Raw genomic sequence first — 16,294 nt, forward strand, 5'->3', positions numbered from 1 at the left:
CAGCTACAGCCTCTCCTCTCCTCTCTCTCCTTCTGTCTCTCTGCACGGCTAAGCAACTTTTCTCCGCAGACCAAACTAATAAAAGCCATCTCTCATCACCCATCCACTTGTCATCATCACCCATCACCCATCATCATCATCATCATCATCAACATCAACATCTCGGGTATATCATCCATGTGCTATCTATGTATCATAATCAGCATCGGCATCAGCATCGGCATTCGCATCTGGCGGCGTATCGTCATGGTGGAGATACAAAAGCCGCATTCGGCATTAAAGCGACCATCGCTAAAGCGTGAAACGGTCGTTGTTAACAACAGCAGTGCCCCAACCGTCAAGAAGGTGACTCTGGTGCCCAAGGATGAGGTGAGAATGCCCCAACCGAAACGAACCGAACCCAACCCAACCGAACCGAACAACAACCAAATATGTGTATGTGTATGTGTGTGTGTTTTGTGCACCCAAACTCCACTACTTGGTGGTGGGGAGGCCTGAGTAATTTGCATAAATTAGTGCGCATCCGAGTGCCTCACGAGAGGTGACCAAGCGGAAATTTCTATATTTTTTTTTTGTGGGTAATAATTTCGCACCTTACAACGTAATTTGTTTATGCTTAACAAAGGTTTTCGTCTGCCATGTAAATGTACAGCATAATACGTAATTTTAATGGAAGGAATGAGCCATTTTCCATTTTCCTTATATTATTTTGCATGAGTTCCTTTAATGCTCTGCCTTGGCCTTAGCCTTAGCCCTAATGTTTCCAGGCGTTCCGCTCGACCAAAGGATCCCCTCAATCTTCATCGCTTTTTGTACAACATAATTTATTTTAATTGCAAAGGGATAAAAATAGATGACACATTGATGCAGTGACATTTAATTGAGACCATTACCAGTAAAATGGAACTTGTAACTTTTTTATAAATAATTTTGTTGTAGCCCAACCTCAAAATTGTATCGGAAAAAATATTCAATCTGTGTTACACATAACAGAGGCCCTTTCTGCAGCAGCCAAGCACCAGAGCAGAGCGTGCGCTTAACAGCACCAAATTCTGCTCGATAAACAACATTTGCGAATACCGGAGCGCCTAAACACGAAAGGTGCGCGTTTTTGGCTTGAAAAGTTGAAAGCAAAAATAAGTGAAGACCGGAGCCTGCCCCTGCCTGATATTCATCTCTTTTCCATCACACTCTGGTGGAGGCTCCTCTTCTTTTGCGCTCTCTCGCCCCGCCCCCAATATCCAAAAATTTCATATTTAAATCCGTAAGTTCTTTTGTTTTGTCATTTTGCCAATTTGTCCATGCCAAAAGTGTTCCTTTCCCCTCGAATATTTAAGCCAAGTTAATTAAGGATGCAAATGTTTTTCTGTGTCTGCGTCTTGGCCTTCGGAGGAGGCTTGTAGCCAGAGATGGCTACGATGGCTACGATGGCGATGGAGGGTCTCACGCCCAGACACAGAACGGCTGGGATTAAGTGGGACTTCCCTTTTTGCAGGGCTCATTTAATTGCTTTCAGACGCGACGCAGATAAACGCTCGAAGGGCGAGCATATTCCTTGGTTGTGCTGCTTTTGTTTTGCTGTTGGTTCCTGATGCCTTTTTCCCGTTGCCCCAAGCAGCATGGAGTCCTTTATGCGCAGTATTTCATAAATAAAACAATAGTCAGTGGCCTGACTGCCCGACTGCCTGCCTGCCTGCCTGCCTGCCGGCCCCGCAGATTTCACAGTTTATAAATTCTTCAAATTATATACTGGAGCCGAGCGTCCCCCCCCAGGCAATGGCTAAATTGTGTGATAGAATTGGCGGGGGGGGCGGAACGGGACTGTTGCAAAAACTTTCGATTGGCATTTCATTATTTTGTGTGGCCATAAATAAAATACAAAACTCGATTTGCCATATCGATTGCTGCTGCTGCTGCGGGAACCCTCCGCAGGGCACAGCAGCCATCAAAAGCAGCCGATGCCGAAAAAAACTTTCTTGCTCCTCCGCAAATCTTTGGCCATAAATAAGTGGCCCTAGTAAGTGGACCCGCCCCCTGCCTTGCTGACTTTTATTACCTTCCACCTTCTCTGTTGTGTGTGTGTGTGTTTCTTTTTTTTTTTTGGAAGAGCAAACGCAGACATAAATTAATAAAAATACAAATAAAATTGAGCAGTTTTCTGGCATCATTATTTTGCTTTATGCTTGGTATTAAATTTAATTTGTCAGCGAAGGCTGACGCCAGGACATAGCCAGGACAAAGCCTTGCCAGGACTCCTTGGGCTGCCTTCCTTCCTTCCTTCCTTCCCTGCATGCCGCTGTTTCAGCGCTTCCAAACTCAAACTGAAACTCATTTTCAGCTGCGAGGCTGACAAACTTTTTGGACTCTGGGGGGGGAAATGAGAAATGGCCCCCCCACCCCCCTCCTAGCACACACACAAAACTTAAACTTCTGCTGATTGGGGGGGTTGGAGACAGTGCACTGATTCGCTTTTAATTATCCTCATTTTGGGATTTGTGCGGAGCGAAATGAGAAAATGATTTGTGCGCCGAAGGCTGAATTCCATTTAAATTCAAGACATTTCCGAAAGGGTTTTCCCGCACTGGCAAAGGCTTTTCCTTTGCATCGAACAGGCACCAGTACGGCTCTGGGATTTTTATTCGAAACTCCATGGACTCTGCACCTTAAGCCGCGATTTTAAAATAGCAATACCCCAATCAAACCCATCAAATAACTATAATAACTAACTATATACATATATATTCCATTTAATAATGATACTTTCCGTTTAAGGTAACGAACAATCGATTTCTCTTTGGCAATTTTTGTGTGGAAGAAATATAGGAAATGCTCCTCCTATAAGAGCCTTCTTTTCACATTGCCTCCGATCATTGATTTGAACAAATATTTGCGCTAGAACTTTTCACGGACTTCCCTCCGTTCTGCTCTGTTTGGCCACGGCTTTTCCACACTTTGGCTGTGTGTGTGGCCAAGATAAGGCGGCCAGAGAGCGAAAACTTTCGATAAATAAATAAATGTAGACAATAAATTTTGCATGCCAAGCAAATGGCAAATGGCAATGGGGGCTAAAGAGTGAAGACCAGCCAGCAGCAGCAGCAGGACAGAGAGAGAGTTTTGTACCCTTTCATTATTAATTGTCATGCCTGGGGAACATTCCCTCCAAAGTCCATCATAATGACACAAGTTTCATGCTCCATGTGCTGCATGTGTGCAAAACTTTGAGGCATGCCACATTTGTCTGCATCCTTCTCGCTTCTCGCTTCTCCATTCCATTCCACTGTCCGCTCTGGGGCCCCATCAATGTTGCAAATGATTCCTATTTGGGCCCTGGCCCCACGGGTAACATTTCTGGACAAGGTCCCTCCGCCGATTGCCCATCGTCTGACTGGCATTGCCACGAAATTTAGTTTGCCTCGTATCTGCTGTGGGTGGTGGGTGGGGCGAGGGCTGGCACTTTCCAATTAAGAGCCGACAGTTGAGTGCTGGATCGACACTTGGCTCAATGTCGGAATTTTGTGTGGGGAATTTGCGTTGTGCCAGAAGTCAATTAATATTAAGATTAGGGTGTCCGGCAAGTGCGTAGTACAAGGCAAGGCCAGCAAACTTTTATTCAAATTTATTCCCCTTTAATTGCAGACAATTTTGCGTTTATTTCGGGAGAAATTTCCGGGAATTTCCCCCATCTGCGCGCCATGAAAATGCGTGGAATGCTGGTGGAACTTCTGAGCCAAGTTAACCCACAAAAATAAATAGAAATGGAAATAAAAACTACTCGTAATTGCCAAAGAGGAAGGAGGCTCAACAGCACTGAGGGACACACATGCACACGGAAAAGTCAACTGACATTCTGTTGGGCAGCCGAGAAAACTCTCCACCAAACACACACAAATGGACGTACATTTAGGGGTGGCATCCAGCAATTGTAAATTGTCTGAGCATTCCATGACGCCAATTGTGCTTGGTTCCTGCTGCCATGTGGCATGTGGCAGCAGTGCTGTTGATGTCCCTTCATTAGCTATTAATGGCAGAAGGTATGGGCCACAAAAAGGTGTGACAATTGGCCACACAAACACACAAAAGGTGTTTGTCTCCACAAAAGGAAACGCAACGATAAATGCCCGGCCCCAGACACGGGCATGGGCATGGGCATGGGCATGGGCATGGGCATGGGCATGGGCATGGGCATGGGCATGGGCATGGGCATGGGCATGGGCATGGGCATGGGCATGGGCATGGGCATGGGCATGCATATACTAGATATTTATTGAAGCACTTCTATCTCGGTGAACAGGAGGATCTGCAGATCCAGTGCATACCTCAGCCAGCCTGTGGAATTCTTTCTGCAAAGCGAAGTCCCGTGAGTGTCCAGCATGGCTCTTCCTCTGCTGTTCCCAGCAGCTGGCAACAGATCGTCGCAGAGACTTTCCTTGAGGTATATTTCCTGGAACATCTAAAGCATTAAGGCTAAGGGCAGTGCATGAATGCTTCAAATGAACAAGCAAACACTCCTCCCACACACCACCTCCAACCCCTGCGAGCACTCAATGCCAAAGCACAAAAGTGCCAAAGGATTGGGTAAAGCGTTTGCCAGAGATCAGACCTGAAGGCGCACATACGAGCATCATAAATAAACACAAAATGCTCGGATCGAATGTTTTTCTTTTTTGGATATGCAACACCATAAACTGTGTGGGGGAGGTGGAACCTCCTGTGTGTGGGTGCCCCACTGTACGAGTACAGTAAATGCAGCAGCTGGTGGCACTTGTGCACGGCGCTCATTCTCAAGTTGTCCGCGGTGCAGTTTGTCGAGCGCATAATTGCATTTCCCTGATGGAATGTGTTGCCACGCCGGGGCGATAGGTTTCATGGCCGCCCACACAACTCGACACTTGAGCGCCCTTTTTGGGGGCTTGCTACAAATTAAGAACAATGACGGCAGGCCCCGAACAATCGGAACACTGTCTCCGCTGCACTTTGAGTGCATTTTCCCATCCTGCATTTATGGATAATTTCACAAGATATTTTAAAGACCTTTTTGGGTTTTACGAGCACATCAAAAGCTGACAAAAACCATTCAAAAATCATGGGAAACTACTTGCAAACTTTCGTTGATGGCAAGCGACTTGATGCGAGTGTACAATGTGGCACAGTTTCGTTCAATATAAAGTTGCGTTTTCTTTTTAACAACTGGCCAGAGGGCGCACTCCACTCCGGGGGCACAAACTGAAACTGTGACCTCAGTTCGCCTCAAGACAGCAATCTAATCGAATTTGTGGCAACCCCTTGGGGCAACTAATTTCAATTAGGACTTGCCCTGTCCACACACACACACACATGAGGAAATTCTATATTCTGTACTGTTTTCCATTTCATTTCCATTCGATTGCATAGCTAGCCGACTCGACTCGACTCGTCGTGCCCCCCGCCCGCACTGCTCGTACATTTTTAATTCGATTCCGTCCAGCTCTGAATGCAAAACCACTTCGGGGACTAAGGCTGAAATCAAATCTACAAAGCGCAAACAAAAAGAAGAAAAAACCTACCAAAAAAAAAATAGAATCCATCGGTGAGAAATTCGGATAAGGGAAAAAAGGATAGAGAGAGAGAGAGAGAGAGGGCACCGAGGTCTCTCCTGTTCTGTTCTCAAAACCCCCCCCCAGGGAGTGGGCGTGCCAAAAGTTTGCTCTGCTCACATGCAAAATGCATTAAAATAGTTTAGTCCGCACTCCCTTCGGGAGGCAAACACCCTCGCCTATCTGTACGTTGGGTATGCGCAAATTCTTTGCAACTATGTTTATTTTATATACTCGTATGTATGTATGTATGTAGTTGCAAGTGCAGATGTCTTCTTATCGGAAGTCTCACAAATCGTAAATGCAAATATTTGCCATAAGCGAACGGCTGTGCGTCAGCTGTTTTTTGCCTGCCTGCCAGTCACATGTGAACGTGTGGAATGGAACGAACCACTGCCATTCCTCTCTCTCTCTCTCTCTCTCTCTCATTGTTGGCTTTCCTTTTCGAGGGTATCCGCTGTATCCGCACAATGTCTTGCCTCCTGCACTCATCGTGTCGGTGTCTCTGTGTCTCTGTGTCTGTGTGTCTGTGTGTGTGTTTTCAACAATTTGGCCTTAATTTCTTTACCATTCGCTTGTCAATTAAGCGCCTCAAGGACGCTGCCACCACCAACCCACCAACCCCCGACCCACCAGCCACTGAGATGCATCCAAGCGATTGCTTTGCCTGTGAAATTTCGGCTGCAAGTCGCTTCTTCTCTGCCCCATTGATGCCCCACCCCCTGACGGAAATTGATTGGCAATTTGGGGTCTGCCCGCCCCAGTGGAACATCATCGCACCGAGTCAGAGCTAAAATTTAATTTAAAACAATGGATTTTGGGGGTCAAAACGAAAAGAAAAGAAAATAAATAAACTTAGGGAAAAACCCTCATGCGGTATTCAAAGAATACTCAACAATAATCATTATTTCAATGCTGCGTGGGGTTTGTCTCTTACCCCACCGGGGGTAGGGGATTGGGTTAAATACTTGGCTTCCATTAGATTGATTAAAACCGATGGGTGGCTGAGAGCAAAAACAAGGCGCAGCCTTTCTGTGCAATTAACCGCGAAAATTAACTGTGGGGGGGGAGGGAAGGGAATGGGAAATGACTGCCTGACAGCTTGGCAAAATATTAATAACTATTTTCAGCTCCTATGTATGTATAACTGTATTTGCAGCCAGTGAATTAATAATATACATACATATATTTTCCTCTGTTCCGAATGACAAACCTCTCTGTGTTTTTTTTTGTGTGTGTGTCTGTTAATTTTAGGAGCTGGTGGCAATTTCACCCGAGCGTCGAAATTGGCGTGGAATTTTCATAGCCCTGCTGGTAATCGCCGCCGTCTTTAGCCTGATCATATTCTCAATTTTTCTGCTATCGCCGGAGGATGAGGGCCTCAGGATCCGCGGCCGTCGCATGCTGCCCAGCGACATACTCGGCAAGAGCCTCCAGTGGAAGCCCTTCAATGGCACTTGGAGTAATGGTAGGAGGCGGCCCAGCAGATGCATCTGCAACTGGCATTGATTTACTGATTGATTCCATTGATTCGTTTCCATTTGCAGAACATGAGCTCATCTATCGCGATCCAACGGGCGGTCTGTCCATACTCAATATGGCAGATCTCACCACACGCATTCTGATGACTAATTCAACATTTGTAAGTGCCAGTGTTGGGTAACGGCTTCTGTGTTGTGCTCATACGGTTGTCTCTCTCTCTCTCTCAGCGGCAATTGAATGCAGAATCGTTTATTGTGGCACCGGACCAGAAGTACGTGCTCCTGCAGTCGGACAGCACGGCAGAGGGTTCCAGGTAGATCTACCCAACTATGTCCCATTAGCTCTGTGAATCTCTTAACTTAATTCCCTTTAGACACCACGTGTATGAGGTGCAAACGGCCAACACATTTCCCCTGGGACCAACTGAGAACATTGCCGAAGCGCCGAGTCTACAGCATGTGGTGTGGGCGCCCATCAATCCACCGCCAGCAGCGGGAGCCGCAGGAGCAGCCACAGCATCCACCATGGCGCCGCTGCCCAGTGGCAGCATCATTCTAAATAGTCTGGCCGGTGCGGCGGCTGGTGGTGGCAAGACAACAACAACACCGACCGCCCCGGGCACAGGTGCAGGCGCAGGTGCAGGCGCAGGTGCAGGTAATGGAGGTGGCAATGCCGCCTACACGCTCAATCAGGCCATTGCCTTTGTGCACCACAATGACATCTACTACAAGCCAAAGGTGCAGGGCGAACTGGTCTGCCGCATCACCCAGACGGGCATGGGCGGGGTCTTCTTCAACGGCGTGCCCGACTGGACGTACGAGCATGTCCCGGAGCTGGATAGCCGACGCAGCGGCATGGCCTTCTCGCCAGACGGCCTCTTTCTGGCATTCCTCAGCTACAACGACAGCGACGTCAACGAGTACAAGTGAGTACAAGTGCAAGTCTGCCCAATTTCAATTAGATTAATTATCGAATAATTCGGGAACGTAAGCAGGGCATGAAGCATCCCTCAACAGGCAGCAAGCAGCAAGCAGCTGATTCTCCTGCCCACAGAGGCCTCCTCAGAGCTCCAAAAATCGATCGCTGAGGGCACTTTTCGGTGTGATTTGAAAGCTTCTCTCAGGCAGATTTATTTGCTGCTGAAGTGGAGTTTCTGGATAAGTTCAGAGTTCCCTTAAACGGATATAAATTCAGTCTAAAATCAGATGTGGAAATGCAAATACCCAAACGAGAGAGACTGCCAGTGAGACCCTCCTCTCTCTCTCTCTCTCTCTCTACCACGCTATCTTTCTGTTTGTTTCTTTAGCTCTGCATTCCCCCCTTGTTGTTTGTTTTGTGGCGCTCTCTTTTGGTTTCCATTTTTGTTGGCCAAATGTTTTTGGCATCGTAAAAACTGTTGGAAATTGGAACAACATTAACGGCCATTAAACACATCCCGAACACAATGAAAAAACCAACACAAAAAACGAGAGACAGGTCGCAAAACAATGATTCTTGTGGGTGGTGGGTGGTGGGTGGCACTTCCTAATGGCCTGCTCGCATCCGGATCTGGCATGGGATATTATTTCAACTATTTGTGGTAGTAAATCCACCAGGGCATAGCTCTGCCGCATTTAGCCGCAGCCGCCGAACAAGCGTCTTGTAAATGTCAGAAATCTCTAGGCCAAGGCCCCGCATGTAATATCCTCAGAGAAGTGCTCTGATTTCAGCAAAATTTCACCTGCCTCACGATCGTTGGCAGGCTGATTGATATACGATATACAGCAATTGAATAATTTGAGCGCTGTCCGTGTTGCGTCTTGTTCTAGGCAAGTGCTTCGCTTCTGTGGGCTGGTGCGTCATTAAATCTAGCTTACATTGCATGCTAAGCTAAACGATATGCAAGCCGTGTGGAGCGCTCTCAGAGAGTCGTAACAGCGAACTGTAACAGCGAGTGGTAACAGCGAACTGTAACAGCGAGTGGTAACAGCGAACTGTAACAGCGAGTGGTAACAGCGAACTGTAACAGTGAGTGGTAACAGCGAACTGTAACAGTGAGTGGTAACAGCGAACTGTAACAGTGAGTGGTAACAGCGAATGCTGGCAGCAACAGCCTGTTAACATGCTGTAAACCTGCTGTCGCCATTCTTTTCCACTTCAATTTGTTCGTGAAGACAGAAACACAGCAGCGACTTGCATCCCGAACGTTCTTTAGTTGCTATAGGAATTTTCCCCTTATAACTATATATGTATGTATTTGTATTGCTCTAACCTCTTAGATACACTTGGATGGGCGATGACATCAAATATCCGGCAGTGTTGAGCCAACGGTATCCAAAGACCGGTGCCAGGAATCCGAATGTGACCGTGAATGTGGTTAATCTGTCGGTGATCAAGTACATGTTTCCGACGCAAATCAAGCTGCCAGCGGAGATGGCGAACGGCAGCTATGTGGGCGGCCTGACCTGGGCCTCGCCCATCGATCTGTCGGTGACGGTGACGAATCGCGACCAAACGAAGGCCACCACTGTGATCTGTCGGGCGCCGAGCTTCCACTGCCAGGTGGTGCACACGGAGGTGACCATCAACGATGGCTGGGTGCTGCCCGCCGAGCGGCCCATCTTCTCCGCCCGCATTGCGGCACAGATGCGCCAGGGACAGCGACAGCTGCAGCTTCAGCTGCAGCTACAGCAGGAGACGGCAACGGCAACGTCGATGGGCAACAACAACGATACGCTGGGTAGCAATGGCCAAACGATCTACGAGATCACCAATGGGGGCTACCTGCTGAAGCGGCTGCCCGTGCGGGACGGGGAGCATGGCCACTACCGTCACGTGGTGTTCATTTCGTCGCTGGACCGCCGCCCAGTGCCCCTGACCATGGGCCGCTTCGAGGTCACCGAAATCGTTGGCTGGGACGAGCCGCACGAGATCGTCTACTTTATGGCGGCGCCCGAGAAGCGGCCGGGCGAGCGGCATCTCTACAAGATCAGCCTCAAGCTGAATGTCACCGAATCGAATCGCACGTACATCACCTCCACACAGCCCACCTGCCTGACGTGCGACAACACGGAGGCCACCTATCGCCTGCACCGGGCCAATCCCTCCAAGATGCCGACGCGCGGCGACAGCTGGGAGGACATTGTGGCGCGGCTCGAGCCGGATGACTGCATCTACGACATACCCAAGAACTGTCTCTACAATCGGGTGCAGTTCAGCGGCGACTACAGCTACTACGTGCAGGAGTGCCTCGGCCCGGAGCCGCCCAGCGTCTATCTGGTGGAGACGGCCACCAATGACAAGATCTTTGTGCTCAATGCCGGCGATGTGCTGCGGCATCGGCTCTCCCAGCTGGCCACACCACAGATGCGCACATTCAGCGTGGAGATACGGCACGGCTTCCATGCCCAGGTGCGACTCTTTCTGCCGCCGGGCATGCGCGAAGAGGAGGAGGTTGCCTTTCCCCTGGTGCTGCATGTGTAAGTGGAGTGCCCCCGATTCCCCGATCTATATTTATTTGATTTGCAATTTGCAGAGATGCCTCGCCCGGGTCGCAGCTGGTCACCGAACGCTTTCACATCGATTGGAATTGGTACTTGTCCAGCCAGCGCAGCTTCATTGTGGCACAGATCGATGGACGCGGCAGTGGCTTCCAGGGCGAGCTGCTGCGCACCCAGGTGCACGGCAAACTGGGCACAGTCGAGGTGGAGGATCAGCTGGGCGTGCTAACGTGAGTTGGAGTTGGAGTTGCAGTTGGAGTTACATTTACCCCAGAGCTAAATATATATTTAATATTTATTTAATTATTTTTAAAGCTATTTACGTGACAACTTAAAGTTCATTGACCCGCTGAGAATCTGCGCCTTTGGCTGGGGCTACGGGGGCTATGCATCGGCCATGATGCTCATCGATGACTCGCAGCAAGTGCTGCAGTGTGCCGTGTCCATCAATCCCATTGTGAACTTTGGCTTCCATTGTGAGTGTTTAGCGGACTGCGAAGAACAGACTGCAGAACGAGAATTAATATCTGCCTCTCCCATCTGCCCCACCCATCTGCCCATGTAGATTCCTTTTTCACGGAGCGCTATATACCACTGAAGGGCGACTATTTGCGGGCACTGCAGGAGGCGGATCTGACCATGAAGGCGGGCAATATCAAGGGACGCAACCTGATGCTGATGCACGGCACCGCCGATACGTTGGTGCATCAGGAGCATACGCTGATGCTGGTGCGGGCACTGGTCGATCAGCAGGTGAAGTTCCGGCATCAGGTGTATCCGGATGAGGATCATGCCATCGCCAGGTCGCTGAGTCACGTCTACAAGACCATGGAATGGTATTTCGATGAGTGCTTCGGCCCCGTCGACGACAACGAGTGGGACCCCACGGGTCTGTTTGTGTTCAAGCAATAATTAAGACCCCCCTACGATCCTTACGACGAGGATCCGCTGGCCAATCAGCTAAGCGACATCGACATTGATCCCGGGGAAACCGGCGGGGATCGGCAGCAGCTGCAGCAGCAGCATGGCAGCAATCTCAGCACCCTCATCACGGCAACCACAACCAGTGCGTCGCTCTCCGCTCTGGATGAGCTGGACAACAGCCTCCAGGTGCTCGATCTCATGACCTCGTCGAGCACCTCCACCACCCTCAGCAAGCTATCCGGCAAGCTGTGCAACTACAGCAGCAAACGGCGGCTGGAGCAGTCAGAGACGGCCCTGGCCGAAAAGCAGCGCATCCTGCAGCACTAAAAACCAGCAAAGCAAACCAAAGTGCCAGACAGACAACAGAAAGTGAAGGGTGAAGGTGGGTGAAGGTGAAGGTGAAGCTGAAGGTGGCAAAGTTCGACTCTCAAGACACATTTGCATTTGCATTTGCATTTGCATCCACTGTGCGCTGGTACTCCGTACTCGTACTCGTACTCGTACTCGTACTCTATTTTAATTTAAATATTAGTTTCGGTTTCTATTTTGATGGTATGCCAGCAGTAAAGTTCCACTGGGAGAGCGAACGATCGCGATCTTGTGGGTGGGAGGCATTACTATAGATGGAGTTTCTTAGTTTGTTCCTTGAGCTGGAGAACTGGACAGGCTTTAGGGCCCAGTGAGGAGGCCCCCCTCTGAGCTGGAAGCAAAAGCAAAGCAAGGTGATTCATTTATGCGACTGATTATTAACATATGTGTATTAAATAATTAATAACAAAAACAACGTCATCGAGCAAAATAGAGAGAGAGAGAGAGGGAGAGAGAGAGAACAGTGAGAGAGGAGAGTGCGTGAGAGAGTGGGGTGAAATAAAATAGAAGGAGAATGTGCAGCCAATGTCGATGTAAAATGTCGTAGGGAAGATAAAAAGCGTAGGGGAGAACCACAAACCAAAAAATTATTGCGAAAAATGCAATACAAAAAACCAAAAACGATATTTAAACAATCGTGTATCCAGTTATACGATCTACATATGTGTATGTGTGTGTGTGTGTGTATCTAGCCCAAACCCCTGCCCAAGCCCCCATTGTCATGTGTCTATGTAACCTACCCCCCCCATACCCATTTCCCTTTCCCATTCCCTATGCCCATGTTTGTGTGTGTGTGTGTGTGTGTGTATTCCATGTGTGTTTTTTTGTTGTTGTTGTTGTTACCTTAAATTGTATGTTATTTGTTTTGTTTGTTGTTTTTGTTTTGTTTTTTTGTTTGTTGGATATTCGTAAACGTTTGTGGATATATGTGTATATACATACATATATGTTATTTTATATATATACATACCTAAATAGTTATAATTGACTGAACGTTATTTTTTTTGTATGTATATATTGATAATTAAATTTTAAAAACCATATTTATGAAAAATACATATTAAAACAATTAACTCATGTCCAAAGGAAGGAGGAAATATCTTTTAAACAGCAACATAAATACAAAAACTAGCAAAAACAAACAAACAAAAATGAAAAGAAATTTGCAAAGTAGTTTTGAATGTGCCCGAAAATGAAAACAGAACCCCCAGCCCCCCACTACGCCCGTACCCGCCCACAGAAATATTTATGTACTGCGAATGGAAAAGATTCGCTTATGGCCATGAATGGTGGGTGAATCCATCCCATCGGGTGTATTGCTGAGTATGCGAATGTTCTTGGCTGGCGACCATAAAAGTACCCTGTAATTGGACTAACCTGCCAGAGGATTAGCCCTGGGCTTTTGGGCACATTCCCCTCCGCAGACATTGTACTTGCAGAAAGCTTTAAACGTCATATGTATAACCCCTCCCCACCCACCATACCGATAATCGAAATTGAATCCCCCCCCCCCTCCACACACAAAAGAGGAAAAAAAATAAAACTAATTTTAAAAGAAATCTATAAGTACGATATATACAATATAGAAGGAGGAGGATACGGATACGGATAAGAGGAGGATGAGGAGAATGTGCCACACAGAGACAAGTCCAAGGCTTGGAACTACCACACCCACACCCCCCGCCCACCATCAACCAAAGTCAACCGATTGGAACAGAGCAAAGAGCCCCCCGCCCCAGGTTCAGTTGTGGGAGGAGAACTGTGAAGGCCAGGGCTGCCAGTGATGCCAGGGATGCCAGGGATGCTGGAGGGGAATGTTTGTGTGTTCGTGTTTGCATGTATGTGTGTGTGTGTGTGTGTGTGCTTTTGCGTGAACCAAAACAAAAAGGAGCAAGAGATTTTTTTTTAGATTTTTTTACCATTAACATTAACAAGTGAATAAAAGCTAAAAGAAAGCTAAAGATATATATATATATATGTATACTAGACATACATAAACACATACATATGTGTGTATATGTATGCATGTATGAGAAGTGAATTAAATGATTGTCAAGCATAGATGTTAAATGTTGCATGCATGAGCAAGCGAAATTTTATTGTAGCAGGACCCAGACAACAACAAAAAACAAAAATAAACAATAAACAATAAAGAAAACAAGGGGTCGTAGCTACTCAAAAATCCCACAAAAACCAAAAAATCCAAAAAACCAAGAAAGAAAAAAAAAAGGAAAAAAATAACTAACAGAAATATAGTCAAGCTTTAAATGTTGTACACAGGAGGAGCAGGAGAAACAAGGGGGGAAGGTCCTGTAGCAGAAAACTCGAAAACTGATGGATCCAAATAAATATCGAAGAAATCCATCGCCCTAAATAAATAGTAAATGTTACAGAAACGAAACGAAACGAAACGAAATTAAAAAGAAATATAACGATGGAATGGAAAGTAAACCAAAATGCATATTTATAAATGTTTAACACAAGAATTCTATGATAACAAACAAAAAAACAAAACATAAACGAAAGTAAATATATATATATATATACATACATACGTACATAACATGCATACATATACAAAAAAAAAAAAAAAAAAAAAAGAACAGAACAGAACAGAACAGAACAGAACTTTTAGATCAAAAAGAGCAACAAAGACAAGAAACCATTCAACTAGTGCGAGTATGTGGAACCAAAAAAGCTAACAAAAATACAAAAACAAATACAAAAACTAAATCTCATTATCCATAAAGTACAAACAAAAAAAAAAGTAAAAATATATATAAATGTAATTTTGTTTCCTTCCATCCCCAAAAGAAATGACCAAAAATACTGGACAATGTTTTTGCGATATGATGATGTTTTTGTTTAGTCATTTGGATAAGTGACACACGCGACCCACGCCCCCACGCCCCCACACCCCACCCTCAACGAAGTGATTTGGTTTCAAGACGTACGAACATTTCAAAACGAACAAAACAAAACAAAACACTGAAAAAACAGAAACAAAAACAAAAGTAAATGGTATATTAAATGAAACGAAAGCGAAATTCAAATAGATTTTAGCGTATTAATAGCAGAACTATGTATTTCCCAACAAACAACAGACAACAGACACAACGTATACCAAAACATTTGACAACTAAAAACCAACTAAAACAAAACCAAAAACCAAAAACAAAAAAAAAAACAAAAACGAAACAATAAAGACATTTTTGTGTGTATGCAAAATAAAATTAACGACTGTGTTTGAATTTAGCGCCAAATAAATAAAATAAATGACAGGGGGCCTCCGCATGAAATTAAATTCAAAATCTCAGCCAATCTGTCCATAAAATATAATCTGTTTCCATATTTTGTGTGTGTGTGTTGCCCTTCATGTCAAAATATCCTATATATGTATATAGCTCCCAAATAATAGAAGCACCAATTGCGAGTTTAGCATTTAATCATTTATGATCGCCACACCAAAACGATTCATCAAATGATTAGGAACTAAAGGCTCGTCAGTCAGCGTGCCATGTGTCGGGTGTCCCACCAACGGGCGGACAGCACCAGGGCCAGTGTGTGTGGATTGCCGAAGATCGTCTGGGTTCGCTGTGGTTTGCACTGGTTGGGATGGCACTGTGTCTGCGGGGAAAGTTGCAAAGTTAACTTTATGCCAGCCCTTTGGTGGCACTTCCTGTTATGGCATTACTCACCAGTCTCTGTTTGTGTGTCAATGAACGATTAAAACGATTATCAACTACAGAATATACATATGTAGCCATTATAGGCCGCGGAATGTTGCGCGCGCCCTCCTCAGGTATGCCGATGGTAAGTCGGGGGCATACACGTTGACCGGGCGCCGCTCAGGAGCAGCTGCAGCTGCCGCTGCAGCTCTCGAGTAGGGCCTGCCGCCGCCTAGTAGTACGTCGGTATTACTCGCGATGGCCAGGCGCATGTGCGCCTGCGATGCCGATGCATCGTAGATGGGCACAGTGACGTTGTTCACCAACGGGCGAGCAGCGTTGGAGGGCGAAGGTCGGTTGGGTATCTGGGGATTGGGGTTGTGGTTCTCTTTGCCCTCCATCGTAGTTGTGTCTGCGGAAATACTAAAGTCGGCATGTTGCTACGAGCCCTTTTGGTTGTTTAAATGTGTCTACTTATCCACTCACCGGTTTCTATATATTGTGTTTAATTTTATTCGTTGTGTTGTTTGATGTGTTTTATGTGGGGAGCTGTTTTCGCTTCGACTTGCTGCTTAGCACTGACGAATGGGAGTATATACGAGATGAGTATAGCATATTGGACGTGACAATCGAATCCAAGGGCTATGTGATGGATCATTTTGTGGAGAATTCTCGTATTATTTTGAATTATGGCTTGCTGCCGAGTGCAGTGCTGTAAAGTGGTCGGCTTTTGATTTGGCTCATTTGCTCACCGGAACCACTGAACCGAACTGAAATGAATCGAACTGAACTGGTATGA

The 16,294-nt window shown here is 46.5% G+C and overlaps 1 protein-coding gene and 1 long non-coding RNA gene across 2 annotated transcripts; one reads left to right on the top strand and one right to left on the bottom strand.

Annotated features, from left to right (window-relative positions):
• Positions 1–203: 203 nt before the first annotated feature.
• On the top strand, positions 204–12,113 carry LOC111065014 (inactive dipeptidyl peptidase 10). The gene is made up of 9 exons (XM_041595462.1): positions 204–369; positions 6,828–7,041; positions 7,121–7,215; positions 7,283–7,368; positions 7,429–7,980; positions 9,314–10,513; positions 10,570–10,764; positions 10,850–11,010; positions 11,100–12,113. The coding sequence occupies exons 1-9, from the start codon at positions 247–249 to the stop codon at positions 11,444–11,446; spliced, it is 2,973 nt and encodes a 990-aa protein (XP_041451396.1). The 5' UTR covers positions 204–246; the 3' UTR covers positions 11,447–12,113.
• Positions 12,114–15,036: 2,923 nt separating this feature from the next.
• Positions 15,037–16,114, bottom strand: LOC111065186. Its single transcript, XR_002606967.2, has 3 exons — positions 15,982–16,114; positions 15,526–15,918; positions 15,037–15,454 (listed from the first exon to the last, which is right to left on the bottom strand). It is a non-coding gene; the product is annotated as an uncharacterized LOC111065186 (long non-coding RNA).
• Positions 16,115–16,294: the final 180 nt, after the last annotated feature.

This window comes from Drosophila obscura, unplaced genomic scaffold (assembly GCF_018151105.1).
Source record: "Drosophila obscura isolate BZ-5 IFL unplaced genomic scaffold, ASM1815110v1 contig_73, whole genome shotgun sequence".
Taxonomy (NCBI): domain Eukaryota; kingdom Metazoa; phylum Arthropoda; class Insecta; order Diptera; family Drosophilidae; genus Drosophila; species Drosophila obscura.

What these genes read in the sequence shown, in the direction of transcription:
- LOC111065014 (XM_041595462.1), top strand. Translation starts at nt 247, where the DNA reads ATGGTGGAGATACAAAAGCCGCATTCGGCATTAAAGCGACCATCGCTA. An exon ending in TGATGACTAATTCAACATTT is followed by an intron (nt 7,216 to 7,282) that starts GTAAGTGCCAGT and finishes TCTCTCTCTCAG; the next exon opens with CGGCAATTGAATGCAGAATC. An exon ending in GATCAGCTGGGCGTGCTAAC is followed by an intron (nt 10,765 to 10,849) that starts GTGAGTTGGAGT and finishes TTATTTTTAAAG; the next exon opens with CTATTTACGTGACAACTTAA.